This window comes from Puntigrus tetrazona, chromosome 7 (assembly GCF_018831695.1).
Source record: "Puntigrus tetrazona isolate hp1 chromosome 7, ASM1883169v1, whole genome shotgun sequence".
Lineage (NCBI taxonomy): Eukaryota > Metazoa > Chordata > Actinopteri > Cypriniformes > Cyprinidae > Puntigrus > Puntigrus tetrazona.
This window is the reverse complement of record NC_056705.1, coordinates 13,931,956-13,948,139: the sequence shown is the minus strand read 5'-3', so window position 1 is coordinate 13,948,139 and position 16,184 is coordinate 13,931,956. Positions and strand designations below refer to the sequence as shown.

The 16,184-nt window shown below is 37.6% G+C and overlaps 2 protein-coding genes and 1 long non-coding RNA gene across 3 annotated transcripts; 1 reads left to right on the top strand and 2 right to left on the bottom strand.

Moving 5' to 3' along the window:
• Positions 1-274: 274 nt before the first annotated feature.
• On the bottom strand, positions 275-3,233 carry LOC122348565. Its single transcript, XR_006251343.1, has 3 exons — positions 3,106-3,233; positions 2,616-2,709; positions 275-429 (listed from the first exon to the last, which is right to left on the bottom strand). It is a non-coding gene; the product is annotated as an uncharacterized LOC122348565 (long non-coding RNA).
• LOC122348558 (Y+L amino acid transporter 2-like) lies at positions 3,215-11,349 on the top strand. Its single transcript, XM_043244121.1, has 9 exons — positions 3,215-3,751; positions 7,472-7,597; positions 7,688-7,832; positions 8,244-8,367; positions 8,966-9,069; positions 9,190-9,286; positions 9,466-9,615; positions 10,425-10,608; positions 10,704-11,349. The coding sequence occupies exons 1-9, from the start codon at positions 3,256-3,258 to the stop codon at positions 10,781-10,783; spliced, it is 1,506 nt and encodes a 501-aa protein (XP_043100056.1). The 5' UTR covers positions 3,215-3,255; the 3' UTR covers positions 10,784-11,349.
• Positions 11,350-11,471: 122 nt separating this feature from the next.
• On the bottom strand, positions 11,472-16,167 carry oxa1l (OXA1L mitochondrial inner membrane protein). The gene is made up of 10 exons (XM_043244125.1): positions 16,013-16,167; positions 15,133-15,267; positions 14,708-15,005; positions 14,269-14,412; positions 14,062-14,147; positions 13,769-13,933; positions 13,339-13,443; positions 13,065-13,227; positions 11,984-12,064; positions 11,472-11,729 (listed from the first exon to the last, which is right to left on the bottom strand). Exons 1-10 carry the CDS (start codon positions 16,121-16,123, stop codon positions 11,608-11,610), a joined length of 1,410 nt encoding a protein of 469 aa, XP_043100060.1. The 5' UTR covers positions 16,124-16,167; the 3' UTR covers positions 11,472-11,607.
• Between the last annotated feature and the right edge of the window lie 17 nt (positions 16,168-16,184).

The window sequence follows — 16,184 nt, the reverse complement described above, 5'->3', positions numbered from 1 at the left end:
CTGCTTCCTTTAATGTTTTACTTTCCCAGATTGGTGGTGTGCATGTTGATGGCTGTATATGTGTGTATGTTGTGTGTGTGTGTGTTTGTTCACACACACATATACTTGTGTAATGTGATTGAGTGTGCAGCTGTACAGACTTCACTCCCTCCCCTCAAACACCCTCTCGCTTTCTGTGTCATGCTCTCTTTCATATGCTCGCTCTTTCATTTTCTCTTTCATTCTTTGCCTCTTTCACTCTCTTTCCATCCCACCCCCCCTGTGTAATGCGGCTGACACACAGGAAGCTCTAATCCTCGCACAATGTCCCCCCTCATCCCCCCTGAGCGTCTCTGCGCGGGATGAAGGGGAGGTGGAGACCGACCCGGCCAGCTGTCCCTAAAATGGCTCCTAATCCTGCCTCTGCCAGGCCCTCGAAACCATGACAACCTGTAACCAAGGAGAGAAATTTTGAGGTTGAGAGGGAGACGAACAATGAGCCAGAAACAAGGCATGTGGTAGAAGTTTGTCCACATGCATTCAGGAAGGGATAAAGACATGTCTCAATCAAAAATAAGGAAATCTTCGGGAGACAGTGCCAAATATGCCCAAATGTTCTATTTAAACTCGGCTCTGCATGTGGTCCTTTAAACCGATGATCCCAACAATATGTTTGTAAATTATTGTTTTTACAACTGCGTTTTGTCTGTGTTTATATACGATAACCATATTCAACTTTTTACGGTTATTTATTAATTACATTTATGGCACTTTAATAATTATACTGTTATAATCAGTTACAAAATAAATACTAAATAAAAAAAAAGTTAAAGTAATAAAATATATACTAAAGTACCAGTAAAAACGGCAACAATGGGAAAGTGTCTCTTGCAAATCATGAAAAACAGATGTGGTGTGACATCCCACTTTAACCGCACGATGGCGACACACGCACAGGTGTGTATTGCAAATAATCCAAAGCAGTTGCAAGCACTCCTTTTGAGAAACACACAATTTTTGTACATTGTACATGGGGATATAGACTACAACATTCAGTAGGCAAGGTGGCTAAAATTCAAACCAATACTTTACTGTTAATAACGCTTTCTTTTATTTATCTTAGGGGCTCATCAAAACGAAGGCTGTATCATCTTATTTTATTCAAATATTTTTTTTTTAATCACTTTCATTGTCTTGACACGTTTTTTAGTCATTTTGTCATGTACTTTTGAAATTTACATTCATTTGTTTTCAGTAGTGGAGTAGGCCTATTTTAGTAGCCTGCAAGGCAACATTTAATTTTTATTATATTTGATTTCAGTTATATTTCGATTAAATAATACATTTTAAGCGTTTTAATTTACGTTAACAACAGCGCTTTATATTCAGACAGCTTGCCTTAACGTCTCCAGCAGCAGCCTACAAAACGTCTTTTATTTTGGGGTCCGTTTAAATGGTATTTATCATAAGTCCATCTAGACGTTCATTATCTAATGGTTCAGTAGTTTAGAAAGAGCTGCGCTCTGTCTCTTTTCTCCTCCCCTTACTCGCTGTCTGTGTTTGCAGTCTGTATTTGACTGAGAGCAGAAGTTCATCAATCTCCTTCAAACGTCTGAACGGAAGGGAAGTCGAGCGCGAGCCGTGACAGAGACCACACGACTGAGATCTCACACGGCGAAATAAAATGAACTGCACGTCGACTTCGATCGCGTCTGTGAAAATGAACGGCAGATAAAGCATCAGTAGGCGACAAGCTGCATCCTGATGCCAGTTCAGCACCTGGAGGAAAAGGTAACGCACACCGTTCCGCTCAGCTCTACTTGCCGTCATTTAAAGCCTGAATTGTTATTTCATAATGGTATTATTTTGTTGTTTACTTACAAGTTTCATATAGACAGGATTTACGGTTACTGCACATAATTATCACGATTAAAAAAAACTAGTTAGTTTACAGTTTGTATAGTGCACTGATAAAAATTATTTTCACTTAATATGCTGCTTTACAGCAAGTCTGTGGTGGCTTAGGCTGTAACCTTGAGTGATTTTGTTTTATAGTTGTTTTTTTCAGAGAGCTTATCAGCCTGTCCTGAACCTTGCTCTCTGGTCCCTAAAGATCTTGCATTGGTGTGGCTGTTTAATTATCACGTGCAGTAATTGCCTACTGTCCACCCACTCATCTCAGTTCTTTAATCATCATCTCTATCTCTCCTAGTCTTTCCTGAACGCAACTTTCTTCTTTTGTGATAAGACCTTCCCAACTATTACACAGGGCAAATAATCAGATCTGTACGACTGCTGGAGCTAGTGTGTGAAAGGTGGAAATGATCCTAAGCGCCAACAGGTCTGAAAAGGCACGCAACAGCTTTTAAAAGACCTTTTTAAAATTTTGAATTCAAACAAGCAATTCTACAGAATTCTACAGCCTTAAGGTATAACGTGTAACAGTACAAAATTCCCATTCAGATTTCAGGATGTCATTAATTCTTATTAGTTAACCTATTGCCTTGTCAGTGTACCGTTTGCCATATTCAGCATTAATGGCTCACAACTTTGAGCTTTAAAAATACAAGCTGACAATTAACTACTCATATTCCTGTATGTGCATATTTGAAATATCGTCATGTGAAGATGTTTACCGGCCTGTGCTCTTGAGCGTAGCTCTTTTGAGTCCATTGAACCTTGAGGAGCATGTGACAGATCAGCATGCTGACGCACCAACAAGTCTTCATTCTAAAAGTGAGAGAGAGTGAAAATGAGAGGGAGTTGAATAGGACTTGACATATTAAAAATCCCTCCATTTGGTCATAGGTCTTGGTTGACTAGAGATCAGGTTGGATCAATGTCCACGTCAAGAATGGTGATTGATTAAGCCGTTGGCTGAGACACACAATCCTGTCTCACGCAGTAAGGAATATGAGCAATCTGGATGTTTTTCTTACATGTAGACCTTTTTCTCTGTGCGGCTCTGTTTACACACCTTTAAAAAGCCATTTGCCATGACGTCTAATGGATCCGTAATAGCCATATGTACGTTTGAAAAGCAAGAGTGTGTATGTGAGCTCTTTATGACTGCCCTGTTTCTTTGGAGATTATTGTATGAGCACGCATGTGTGTATAAATACTGACCACTCTTCTTCCGTTTTCCCCAGATGTCACCTGAAGATCTTAAGTACTAGCTGGGAATTTTGTAGACCTTCTTAAAACCCTTGCAGCTGACTGTAGAACTGGTTTAGACAGTCTTTTTCATATCATCCAACCCTTCGGCTTTTTAAAACAATGGCGTCCTACAGCCCTGCACCCACGGAGGACCAGTCCTCAGAGGTGTCCAACGGAAACCTGAAGGCGAGCAGCTCGCAGGAGTCCATGAAACTGAAAAAAGAAATATCTTTGATCAATGGCGTATGTCTCATCGTGGGAAACATGATCGGCTCCGGGATCTTTGTCTCACCCAAAGGCGTGCTGATGTACAGTGGCTCCTATGGGTTGTCTTTGGTAGTGTGGACAATTGGTGGGATCTTCTCGGTGTTTGGGGCCCTCTGTTATGCTGAGCTCGGGACCACCATCACCAAGTCGGGTGCTAGTTACGCCTATATCCTGGAGGCTTTTGGAGGCTTTTTGGCTTTCATCCGTCTTTGGACTTCTCTCCTGATCATCGAACCCACCAGTCAGGCTGTGATAGCCATCACCTTCTCCAATTACATGGTGCAGCCCATCTTCCCTACGTGTATAGCACCCTACGTGGCCAATCGTCTGCTGGCGGCAACCTGCATATGTGAGTTGATGCATGGGGATGTGGGTGTATATATTTTGGAGTTGCTTTTATAGGTTACCTGGGAAGGTTTGTGGACCTCAAGTCTTTATGAACATAATTTGAGCTAAAAGAATCACAAATCCAGAATGATTTATCTATCATTCCAAAATTGTATATATATATATATATATATATATATATATATATATATATATATATATATATATATATTATATTTTTTTTTTTTTCTGCTGAACAACTGTTCGAAAGTTTGGAGAAGAGAAAAGAAGCTTTTAATCGAGGCAATATACACCACTGTTTTTAACAACAGTTTGGAGTCAGTAAAACTTTTAGCTTTGCCATCACAAACATAGATGACGTTAAATTCATTAATATCAAAATTTTAAATTGCTATAATATTTTACAATATTACACTTCATTGTATTTCCTTCTTCCTTGGTGAGCAGAAGAGACACCACTGACCCCAAACCTCCAAAAATTCAAGTGCTTTGTGCCCTGGAAATGTTAAAACGTTGCATTATAGACTGTGTTTGTGATATTTTTTATGGTTTATGCCAGTTTGGAGCTCAACAGTTTGTTAGTTTCTTTTTTATATCAAAAAGTGGCCATTTCTCACATTTTCTGTTGCACTGTACAGAAAAAAGGAAGTGTTTGAAATTACAGAAGGCTGTGTAAAAGGTTAATGATGGCAGAAGATTTTGCGTTTAATTAACTCTTGAATTCAAAACATAATTGCATGTCTGCATTCACTGAATGTTTGTTGGTAAAGTAGATATCACTGAAAGACTGTGATAGTGAGAAAACTGGCAGTAGGAAGTGGGTGCTACGTAGCATTTTACTATTAACCTACACAAACCCATAAACAAACCAACATTTACCACAGCAAGAGTGCAGGAAGCGGCATAAAACATCACAAGACTTTTCAATAGACGCTCACAAACAAAGTGAAAAAGATCTATGGTATTATTCTCTGATACCATACTTCTTTACTGTGGCACCATCAAAGTATTTTTTTTTGAAAGTCTGGCAGTATTTGATGTTGAGTAGAAAAGGGAAGAAGAAGAGAATGTGTCAGATCAGTGCTGCCGATGGGTTATGGGTTACATTCATGTGATCTGTCTCTTTCTCAGCACAGACAAGCATGATACCACAAAAAAGTGCTGACACAAAAAATTACAGTTGAACTGGCAGTACTTGAAATACTCCAGAATTTTTTCTGAGATTTTTTTCCACACACCACATAATCTAAATCAACGGTTCTCAATTCCTGACACACTCAGCTGAGTTCAGCAAGCTCCCATTGAGCTGATGATCTGAACCAGGAGTGTTAAATAAGGGAGACATACAAATAAACAGTGGCTTCCCAGGACCGGCATTGAAAAGCACTGGTCTAGATCAGTGGTATATGACTCTGTGGTCCTGCATTGGGCTATGTGTGTCAGACAAAATAGACCTTTAAACTGTGCAGCAATTTAGAAACTTGAATCTAGAATAAACATTTTGTTCCAGACTTAAAAAAAGGCCTTTCATAAAATGCGTTTAAACATATTATTCCCACAGTCTAAATTAAATTAAGTCTGTTTTACTTCCTTTTCTAAAATGTGCAGCCAGTTTATCAAGTACCTTTCCTTAAAAGTGGAATTGGTATCAGACGATAATATCATATCTGAGAAACTTGAATCTAGAAAAATATATTTTGTGCCGGGCTTAAAAAAAAAAAGATTGGCTTTCATAAACTGTGGTTAAATGTTTTATAGCCACAAATCTGTATCTAAAGTTAATCTAATTGCAGCACACACATGCATGCTTCAATGAAAGATAAGAAACACTACCAAGAACTTGATGATTTCTGGAAGGTAAAGTCCTTCCGATCAACGATCTTGCCCCTGTGACTAATAGCTAATAACTCGGTATAGAATAGGGCCAAAAGCACATTAAAAGAGAGTGCGATAACTGTCTGACACATCTAGAATCTCAGGAACAAGAAACACAACAATTTGTGTCGTTTCTCACAAATATAATGTGTACTTTCTTCATAGTAATGTTAACTAAATAATGTTATTAATAGTTGTCCTAAAGGGATAGTTCAGCCAAGATTAAAATTATGTCATCATTTCCTTGCTCTCATGTCTTTCCAAACCTTACTTTGTTCTGTGGAAGACAAAAGGTAAATACCAGACATTTATATATATGTCACAATATGACATAATATGACATTGTCACAATATGTCATTAATCTATATTTATCTATATAATTTAGCCTGTTTTATCTTCCACAGAAAGAGATAATGTCACGAGAGTGAGAAAATGATCAAAGAATGCTGTTCATTTGGGTTAACTATACCTTTATGTATACTTAATATTTAGCCTATCTAAAGCTAAATATAATCACATTATAACAGTCACGTTCCACAAAAAAGGAATAGTTTGTATAAGTTTATCACTTACTCATTTTAGCACAAACACCTTATTAGTGACTTGAAATAATCTTTAATAAACATATTAGTTTCTATTTTACATTTTCATTGATTATTCATTATAAAAGATGACATAGCCATACAGGATTGAGACACCTATCTGTCTCTGTGCTATCGGCCCTTCTTAAGCAGAGAGACCATAGATTAGAAACGGGTGTGCGAGCAATTTATGAACTTGAAGCAACATTGATAGCAGCCATAACAGATAAGATGAAGTGGGAGCAAGACTAGAAATCTCTTTGTTTTTTAAATGTGACCCAAGCTTAAAGGACACATGAGAGAGAATTGTAACATCCACATATCACATTGTTTTTTCCAGCTGTATAACAGGGTCAGACAGTATGAGTTAGCAAGTCACATGACACATTGTAACTTCTTCATTTGCAGTGAAGGCTACTTAACACAAACTGCCCACTCTTACTCTCAATTTCAGTTCAGTTTGCACTGTTTATTTCCTGTATGAACGCACCATCGAGGGGGATTTGCAACACAAAACAATACATATTTGTTCTGAATTGTTTGCATGTGCCCTCATGGAATGCAGTATCAAAGCACAGGTGCTTACAGCTGGGTTTTCTGTACGACAGAAAAAAATGCCCCACTCACGCATGCAAACTTTAGTGCTGCTCTAAGCTTTTTCGCTCCTTGCAAAACAACCAGCAGGAGTGCTAGAGTCAGCAGCCCTGCTTCCTCAAGCCAGGAAGACTACCTTACAAAAGACACACACACACACACACACACGCTCCCTTTGTCTGAACCTCTCACACAAATCAAGACATTCCAGGATCAGAACAAACTGACCCCTGAAGATCATTGATCCTCTTGGAAAACAAGGGAAGACCGTATCCATTTCATGTTATTGAAGTGATGTTGTGACTAGATTCACAAGAACACCTATGTGGATCCTTAAAGGGATAGTCCAACCAAAAAACAGCTGTCATTGTTTACTCACCCTCATGCCATCCTAAACCGCTACAACTTAATTTCTTCTGTGGATCACAAAGAAGACGTTTTGAAGAATGCTGGTAACTAAACCTTTTTGGTTCCCATTGACTTTCAAGAACACATGCAAATACATTAGAAGTTAATGGGAATCAAAACTTAAAATATGTTCGTTTCAGCAGAAAAATACAGATATGCAGATATGCAAGATATCCACCTTGAGCTTAAAAATACCAGAGCCTGTGCAAGTGGCAAAATATTGAAAAAATAAGCGTTTCGTCTTGAACTGTTTGTTCTGTAGGCTTGCTGACCTTTGTGAACTGTGCTTATGTAAAGTATGGCACACGCGTTCAGGACTTCTTCACCTACGCAAAGGTCATCGCTCTCATCGCTGTCATCATCACTGGTCTGGTCAAGATATTTCAGGGTAAAGAGTTTTTACGTTTTTACCTTGGTATCTGTATATCTATATGATATAATCTGACTATGCTGGTATCTGTGTGTGTTTGTGATCTAGGTTACACACAGAATTTCGAAGGGCTCTTCACAGGTTCATCTCAGGATCCAGGCGATGTGGCTCTGGCCTTGTATTCTGCTCTCTTCTCCTACTCTGGATGGGACACGCTCAACTTTGTCACAGAGGAGATCAAAAACCCTGAGAGGTAATTTACCTCTTAATTAAATTCATATTTTTATTTAATTTAGCTTTAAATAGTTTACAAGTGACACTCACAAAAATCTGTATATCTGTCTGTTGCCTGTCAAATCACTGAATGTCTGAACACAGCAAACATGTGATTAGATCACATGCCTTTTTGTGGGATGCTCAGATCCATCATGTGACAAGAGCTCTCTTTCAACCTTCCTACCCACAAACTATCCAAGCACTTCTCCATTTTGACTTCTGGGTAGGAGTAAAGAAATGACGTTTGAAACACATTTGTCAGCATTAGGCAAATTGATGATCTAGAAAGTTTTGAGAGTGGTAGACGTAATTGTAAAGGTTTACAGGCCAGGTGAAGTGTGTATGACAATGCATTCTGCTGCCCTCTGGTGGCCATCTTGTTCTGCAGAAACCTCCCGCTGGCCATTGCTATCTCCATGCCCATTGTCACAGTGATCTACATTCTGACCAATTTGGCTTACTATACAATCCTGCCCATTCCTGCCATCCTGGACAGCGACGCCGTGGCTGTGGTGAGTATTCATCTCTGGTGCTCGTTTGAATATGTTTTTACTTATTTCTAAAACGAGCGATACAATAACACACACCGCTGTTCAAAAGATTGGGGTCAGTAGGTCTTTTATACTCTCCAAAGTAGAATTTAGTCAATTAGATTTTCAATTCTACTTTTTATAGTTTAGCCATAACTGGCTTACTTTAGTCTTCACTATTAGAAGATACTTTATCGAAATCATTGAAATATTTTGCTTCATATTTCTGAGGAAACCATAATACTTTTTCAGTCTTCTTTTGTGAATAGAACATAAAAAGAACAGCATTTATTTTAAAAGAAAAAGAAAAAGTAGAAAAAAATATATATACATATACACACACACACCACACACACACACACACACACACACACACACACACACATATATATATATATATATATATATATATATATATATATATATATATATATATATATATATATATATATATATATTCTTGTTGAAATAAAAGTGTTCATTTCCTTCTTGTAAAGGAAATTGTTAAAAAAAAAAAAGGTATAAGTTTTATTTATCTAGCTTTTATAGTCTCTTGGCTTATTAAAGTTTTATTTCACAGACATTTGCAGACCAGGTATTTGGGTATTTTAACTGGACAATACCTGTCGCCGTTGCCTTCTCCTGCTTTGGAGGATTAAACGCTTCAATAGTCGCTGCATCAAGGTGAGTAGTATCTAACACCTGTAAAATCAGTGTTATTGTCACCACATTATTGAACTTCAGGGGCCATTTCATTCTACTTTTCATTCTCGGCTCATTTGTCATTTGCGTATCTCTACTCAGGTTGTTCTTCGTGGGCTCCAGAGAGGGCCACCTGCCAGATTACCTGTGCATGATTCACGTCACACGCTTCACCCCCATCCCTGCCCTACTCTTCAATGTCAGTTCCCATCTCGTCATCTCCATCTGTGTCATACCCTGCCGTATCACATGCACTAATGTTCTGTTTCAATACTGTTTCCCTCTTAAGATCGTGTATTTTTCTGTATAGCCATCATTCGTGCCTGTAAATCTGAGTAGGTTTTCTCAAATGTTAATATCTCAAATGTTGTGTGACAGGGGGCCATGGCTCTTGTGTACCTGTGTGTGGAAGATGTCTTTAAACTGATCAATTACTACAGCTTCAGCTACTGGTTCTTTGTGGGTTTGTCTATCCTGGGACAGCTGTACCTGAGATGGAAACAACCAGACAGAACACGACCTCTAAAGGTAACCACACGAAACAGCATCTGCCTTGTATCGTTGTGTGTTCTTGGAAGAAAGGGAAAAGCTAAATCCAGCAACACTTTATTTCAACCAAACCAATGCAAACACCCGAAGTGATGCTTACTGAAAACAGTTTCTTCCTCAAAGTGAAAAAAAATGAATGAGTAAGAATAGGGACCTGTTTGTTAGACAGCATTTCAACTAAATAATATCATGACGTCATAAAAGCCACAGTGTGTCAATTAAAGTCACGCGTGTAATATAAAGTTGCACTTTGTAATCAAGCCTTGTAAGTTGCAATGAAGAGTAATAAAGTCACAACTGTGACATTTCTGCTGTAGTCATCATAAAATATACGCATTAATGTATTGTACATCACAAATATTAATATATTAAGTTACACTTCATTTTAACATGTCCTTGTTATAGTGCATTTATACATTTAAGTATTGATAAATATTAATTACAACTAACTACATAGACTTAGTAAATGGTTAAGGTTAGAATTAGCGTTTGACTTAGGGTTACTTGCATGTAATTATGCATAATTAATTGTTATTATAGCCTAATAGAACGTACATGTAACGTGTAACAAGGACACCTTAAAAAAACATATTATATACCATTAATATATTAATACATCTATTTTCACGCGAGTACTTTTGGACAGGGGGTGTTTGCTAAACATCTAAAAAGTAAATTGTATTATGTCTGAGACGAACTGTACTCCTTTAAAAAGTTCACCTAAGGAACTGCATTTAATAATTAGCAGTCTAACCCCTCTTTTATTTTTCCTGTTCGTTTTCTTTCAGCTCAGCCTGTTTTTCCCAATTATATTCTGCCTCTGCACAGTTTTTCTTGTGGTGGTGCCTTTATATAGCGACACCATTAACTCATTAATCGGCATTGGCATTGCTTTATCGGGAGTGCCCGTCTACTTCCTGTGCTGCCATCTACCTGCCACACGTAGGCCTATGTGGCTCAGGAAGTTTATTGGTAAGTCTCCAAATAGTGATTCAGGCTTACAGAGTTCATATATTGAAACTAAAACTAACGCGTGTGTATGGCCGTTTTCATTCCCTCTTCCCCAGCATCTTCAGGTATCCTCATTCAGAAAGTGTGCTACTGTGTTCTTACCGAGATGGACAAAGTAGATGAAAAAGCAGAGTAGAAGTGAACGATGCACTGACAGGAAAACCGGGATATCTCTGGACATGCAATACACGAGCTGCTGAATCCACACTGGTTTACACAGATGTCGTTTATTTTGATCAGATGTCAGGTGAACCTCCCTTCCCCCTTCAAATCAAAGCAAGTCCTTTGTATTTATTAGAGATATTTATGCTGGTTTTACCGAGAACAGTAAACCAACTCAAGTATGAAGAAACTACCCTTGGGGCTTGGTAAGACGATGAAATTATAGCACTGATAAGAGGAATTATTTACAGACATTCGTACCGTTGCTTTCAAACAACAATAAACCTAAATCTTGCACATTAATTGAACATAAATTTAGAAGCGTGTACACTGAAAGTCTAATAAAACACACTGTGTGTTGAAGAAAGGAATTGCTACTACATTACAGGTTTGTATCTGAATATTGAAAACAGTATTTTCCCTGTTTTATTTTCTTTTCTAAAGACTGAAAAAACAAATACAGTGTTATTATGGATTTGTGATAAAGAACAGGTTGAATAAAAAAAAAAAAAAGTAAATAAAAGGACAAATTATGCAAAACCTGTGATTGTTAATCATGAATTCTCATTTAGCCAGCCTTTGTTGTTTAAGTGCTTTGGTTAAAAACTACTAAATAGATTCGTTTGTGTGTGTGTATGCATGTACATGAATAGAGAGAGTGGTAAGGCAACAGGATTGCTCTTTAATGACAAGATACAACACAACACCTTTTACATTAAACACTTATTTAGTCTTAATTTTACCACCCATCCCTTAGTCCTTCTCAATACAAAGCCTTCACAATTCTTCATTGAGGTGTTAACCAATCGTATCTTGCCAAGGCCTTTTCTTGTGTTGCTTCAAATTACTTGATTTTCCTGTTGACATTGGTGCACCTGACTGCTGAAGGGGGTTATGGGTAAAAGTCTGCTTCAGGGGACCTTTAACATGGGAGCAGAGATAAGTGGAATTTGTGAATCACAAATCAAGCAAACAAAAAACCCAATGTAGCTTGAAAACTACGCACATGTTCATAGTTCGTTAAAAGGTACAGGTACGTTTAACAAGATACGCTTAAATTTGAATGTGTACCAAAAAGTATCAATCAAAAAAATGTTTGGGATTTCAAGATTTTTTTCATTATAAAAAGACAGTTCACTAGGCTCTCACAGAGCTTTAGAGAGCAAACCCTCACCTCTGGCTGCCATTTCCAGGTGGCCTTTAATTCTCTTTTCTCTCTCCTCCAGCTCATGAGCCAACTGGGCATTTTTCCATCCTGAGGTGAACAGATACAAAAACATTATATACAGTATAAGACATGCAAAAGAAAAGTGATTCAAAGTGACCAAGTGTTGTTTTTGTTAACTATATCTAATAAATGTAATTTTCAGTCATTGAAATAAAGGCAATTATCTAAAAATGAGTTTAAAGGGTTTCTCCCCTCCAAAATATATTTTTTTGTCAATCACTTAGCCCAATGTCATCCCAAAAGTGTAAAAAAAAAAAAAGCAAAAAAGCTAATCTTTGAAATACTTAAGATATTTTGGTGAAACCCTAGAGGCTTGTGACTGTGCCATTGACTGCTAACTAATGAAGACCATCAAGGTCCAGAAAAGTATGAAAGACATTGTCAGACTAGTCCATCACTGGTTCAACCGTAACGTTATGAAACCACAAGAATACTTTTTGTACAAAATGAAGACAAAAATAAAAATTGCTGGAAGCAAATAGCATACGCTTTTCTGTGTTAGCCGCAATACTGGGATGCGTTGTTTTCATTCAAATGAAAGCATAAATCCACATAGAAAACATATCCGTGTGTTGCAGCCGAGTATGCCAAAGAGGTCTGAGTAAGAGAGTACGCCATTTGTGTCCACTGGATATTTTCTAAAATTGTTGCTACGGTGACAATATTTCAGTTTTTTTTCCTGTACAAAAAGTATTCTCATAGTTTTATAAAGCTATAGTTGAACTACTGATAATTTCTGGACTATTCTGACGATGTCTTTCATACTTCTCTGGGCCTTTACAGTGCAAACTACTTGGCTGTCAATGGGACAGTCACAAGCCTCCTGGTTTTCATCCAAAATATCATAAATTGTGTTTTGAAAAGGAATGGAGCTTTTAAGGGTTTGAAGCAACAACTGATTAATGACAAAATGAAACCTCAGTACAGAAATAAAAGTTTATTCAAAATCCAAATACTATGTTAGTAGAGTAAATAACTATAAAGAAACACTAATAGAGAGAGAAGACAAAAAACTAAAATATTTTACCTTCCTTGATGCTTTTTATCAAACCATCATTGGGAGGAAGTGCCGAAGGTTGATGCGTGACGCGTTCTGGGATGCGTAACTTCTGTCTCACGAACGGGTGCCTCAGCAGGGCCACCTGACCCAGTGAGAAGAGGTTAGAGGTCATCCAGTAGGTGAACACCGCCTGTAAAACACACAGATCGAATGACGCTATGGAAATCACTACAGCATGACAGGAGAAGACAGATCAGGTCCCATGATAAATACAGTTGAAGAGGGAGTGCGAGAGACTAACAGTGGGGAAGTTAATCGTCATGGGGAGGATCACGAAGGGCATGATCCTGAAGACAGTCTTCATGGCCTTCAGATTGGGGTTGTCCACACCAGATTCGGCTCCCACCTGTTAAAAAAAGATTTTAAATATTTTAAATTGTTGCAATACACCAAAATGTGTCTGTCAAAATACACCGTTAATAAGGTTTCCCGAAGCTATACGATAGCTTTATGTAAGATACAGACCAAACTCTAAATGTTTTAAAATGTAACATGTGGAAATATAGAGATTTTGGGGTTTTTTTGAAGTGAAAATATATTCTCATTGTGTGAAAAAAGGCTTCTTGAAACACATTAAATATTTGCTACATTAAAGAAAGTAATTAAAATGGTTTTGGACTGACATGACAGTCTATAAATGGCCAATTTTCATTAACTACGTAAATAATTACCTCTACGATGGCAAACATAGTGCCAGTCACGACAACGGGGAGAATGCATAAAGGATCAGCTGCGGTTAGGTCTGTGAACCACCAGAGGCCGCCCGTCTGCAAACTTGGTACGGGGAGATATGCCATCTTACGCAAGGCAATGAAGAAAGAGATGAAGATCGGAGCCTGAAGAGTGAAGGGGATAAAATTGCACATATGATTGATTACTAAGCACCAGCTGACAATCAAGTTATTTGATCTCAACACCCAAACAGATGCTCACAATAATAAAAGCATTTTAGCAAGCCACTGACCTGTATCACAGGCACTAGAAACCCACGCAAAGGGTTCACGTCATGTTTCTTCTGAAACATCATGAAGTCAGTGTATGCTTTTGAATCTGGGGAAAGAAATGAGTTATTTTAAATGAAATGAGGATTGCACATTTAAAAACTGAAAAAAAGTATTTATACACACATTATAACAAAGGTAGAAAAAGAGAAAGAAAACGAGATGCTTGCAATCAAATTTGTTTCCGCTCTGCTTGGCCTCTTTCATGCGGTTGGTTAGCTTGTTCATTTCTGGCATGACGTTGTTCAGTTTGACTGCTTCCCTCTGTCCCTTTACAATGACGGAGAACACAGCACACCGGGCCAAAATGGTGCCTGAGAGAAACAGACAGAAAGGTATGGTAAATTAAAATAAATGAATATATAAATTAATCAATAAATTACACATAAAAAAAGAAAGAAAGAAAATTAATTCCAAATGAAGTTTTTCTTTTAAACAGCGCATACAGGTGGATATTCAATGAGTACAATTATTCTACAGAAAACCAGACAAATAGAATAGATGAATGTACAGATTTGTTATCTAAATGCTTTTAAAAAGTGTTAAATTCTACAATAAACAATGTCACACCTTTTATCAATAAATTGCACTCATTATAAACATTTTTACCTGCAACAATGGCCCCCCACCATGGCAGCCCAACGCTAACATGCAAAAACTCCAACAGATTCTGGATCAGGCCCACAGGTGTGTAGCTGCCCAGGCCGAGCTCGGATAGACTGGCTTCAGCTCCAACCTCCTGAAGAACATCCAATGCAGTGAGAGGAGCCTCGGCCACCTGCTCTGTGACTGGTGGCGTGACTGCAGGAGCGGAGTCAGCAAAGGTACTCGGAATAGACACTGGAGGAGACGCTGCAGTATCTATAGGTTCAACCGGAGTTGAAATGCTCTGCACAGTTTCTGTCGTCTGCAAAATATGCAAAGAAATTCTTAATCTATCACAGAAGTCGACTTGCAAAAGGATCTCCAGAGACATGTTTAATGAACATAGAAATGCTCTGCTGCTGTAATAAAACTCATTTTGAGCAACCCACCTGTGAACTGCTGTGTCTCACCGCTACAGCACTGACCAGCAGTAACTTGCCATGATTGGGACACCCAAGAAGTGCCCTAATTAGAGGACCCCTACTTCCTCTGGCAGTGTGAAGATGCGATCTCGGCACAAACCACTGCAACAGAATTCAGAGAGAAGTCAGAATGCACCATCAAACAAAGGCCTTTAGTTTATCTACATTTTTTTAGGTTTGCATTTTATGCAAGATAGATGATTAATTAATATATACATATATAGTGCCCTTGCCTCATGGTTAAGAACCACTGATTTAAATTATAGTTTAATCATTCAGACAAATTGTCAGTGAAGTGAGCAGTCACATCATGCTGTTATTATATATGAAATGTACATAAAAATAAATAAATAAATCTCACACACACACACACACACACATATATATATATATATATATATATATATATATATATATATATATATATATATATATATATATATATATATATATATATATATATATATACATACACATATATATATATATATATATATATATATATATATATATACACACACACATATATATATATATATATATATATAAATAATCGCATAAAATTCACAATGTGTGAAATGTTATTGATCCCACTACGCAAACCAAACCATGACACTTTGCAATAAGGCAAAGTAGCTATCAGTTTTCCTGTTAAGAATAAACCTGGTGTTAATTAATGTCGAAGTGCGGTAATTTAAAGACGAAGTTCAGAGAAGTGAACACCGGATCTAATAATCTGCACAACCTCAGCTATGCTATTTAGCTTCTGTCAAAGTCATGTTATGTAATGTACTGCGTTTTCCTATACATTGAGCAGCAAGCTGAAACAGATCAAACCTCCACTTACTTTATTCCTTGTCATAACAATAGGAAGGGTGGAAAGGCTCGCTGTGCCTGTTTGTCGAAAAATACATGTTGTAAGACATTCTGTGACCACTTTGCCCCTGAGCGCGGCCATCTTGGATTGAACAGGCACATTATACGGTAAGCGCAAAGGGACAATATTCCTCCGCCTTTAA

Excerpts from the sequence above, each read along its gene's own strand:
- LOC122348558 (XM_043244121.1), top strand. The coding sequence starts at position 3,256 with ATGGCGTCCTACAGCCCTGCACCCACGGAGGACCAGTCCTCAGAGGTG. Across the intron at positions 7,598-7,687 it reads TCTGGTCAAGATATTTCAGG|GTTACACACAGAATTTCGAA; the intron begins GTAAAGAGTTTT and ends TTTGTGATCTAG. Across the intron at positions 9,616-10,424 it reads ACAGAACACGACCTCTAAAG|CTCAGCCTGTTTTTCCCAAT; the intron begins GTAACCACACGA and ends GTTTTCTTTCAG.
- oxa1l (XM_043244125.1), bottom strand. The coding sequence starts at position 16,123 with ATGGCCGCGCTCAGGGGCAAAGTGGTCACAGAATGTCTTACAACATGT. Across the intron at positions 14,413-14,707 it reads GTGGGGGGCCATTGTTGCAG|GCACCATTTTGGCCCGGTGT; the intron begins GTAAAAATGTTT and ends TGTTTCTCTCAG. Across the intron at positions 11,730-11,983 it reads CCTGGAAATGGCAGCCAGAG|GTCCCCTGAAGCAGACTTTT; the intron begins GTGAGGGTTTGC and ends CCCATGTTAAAG.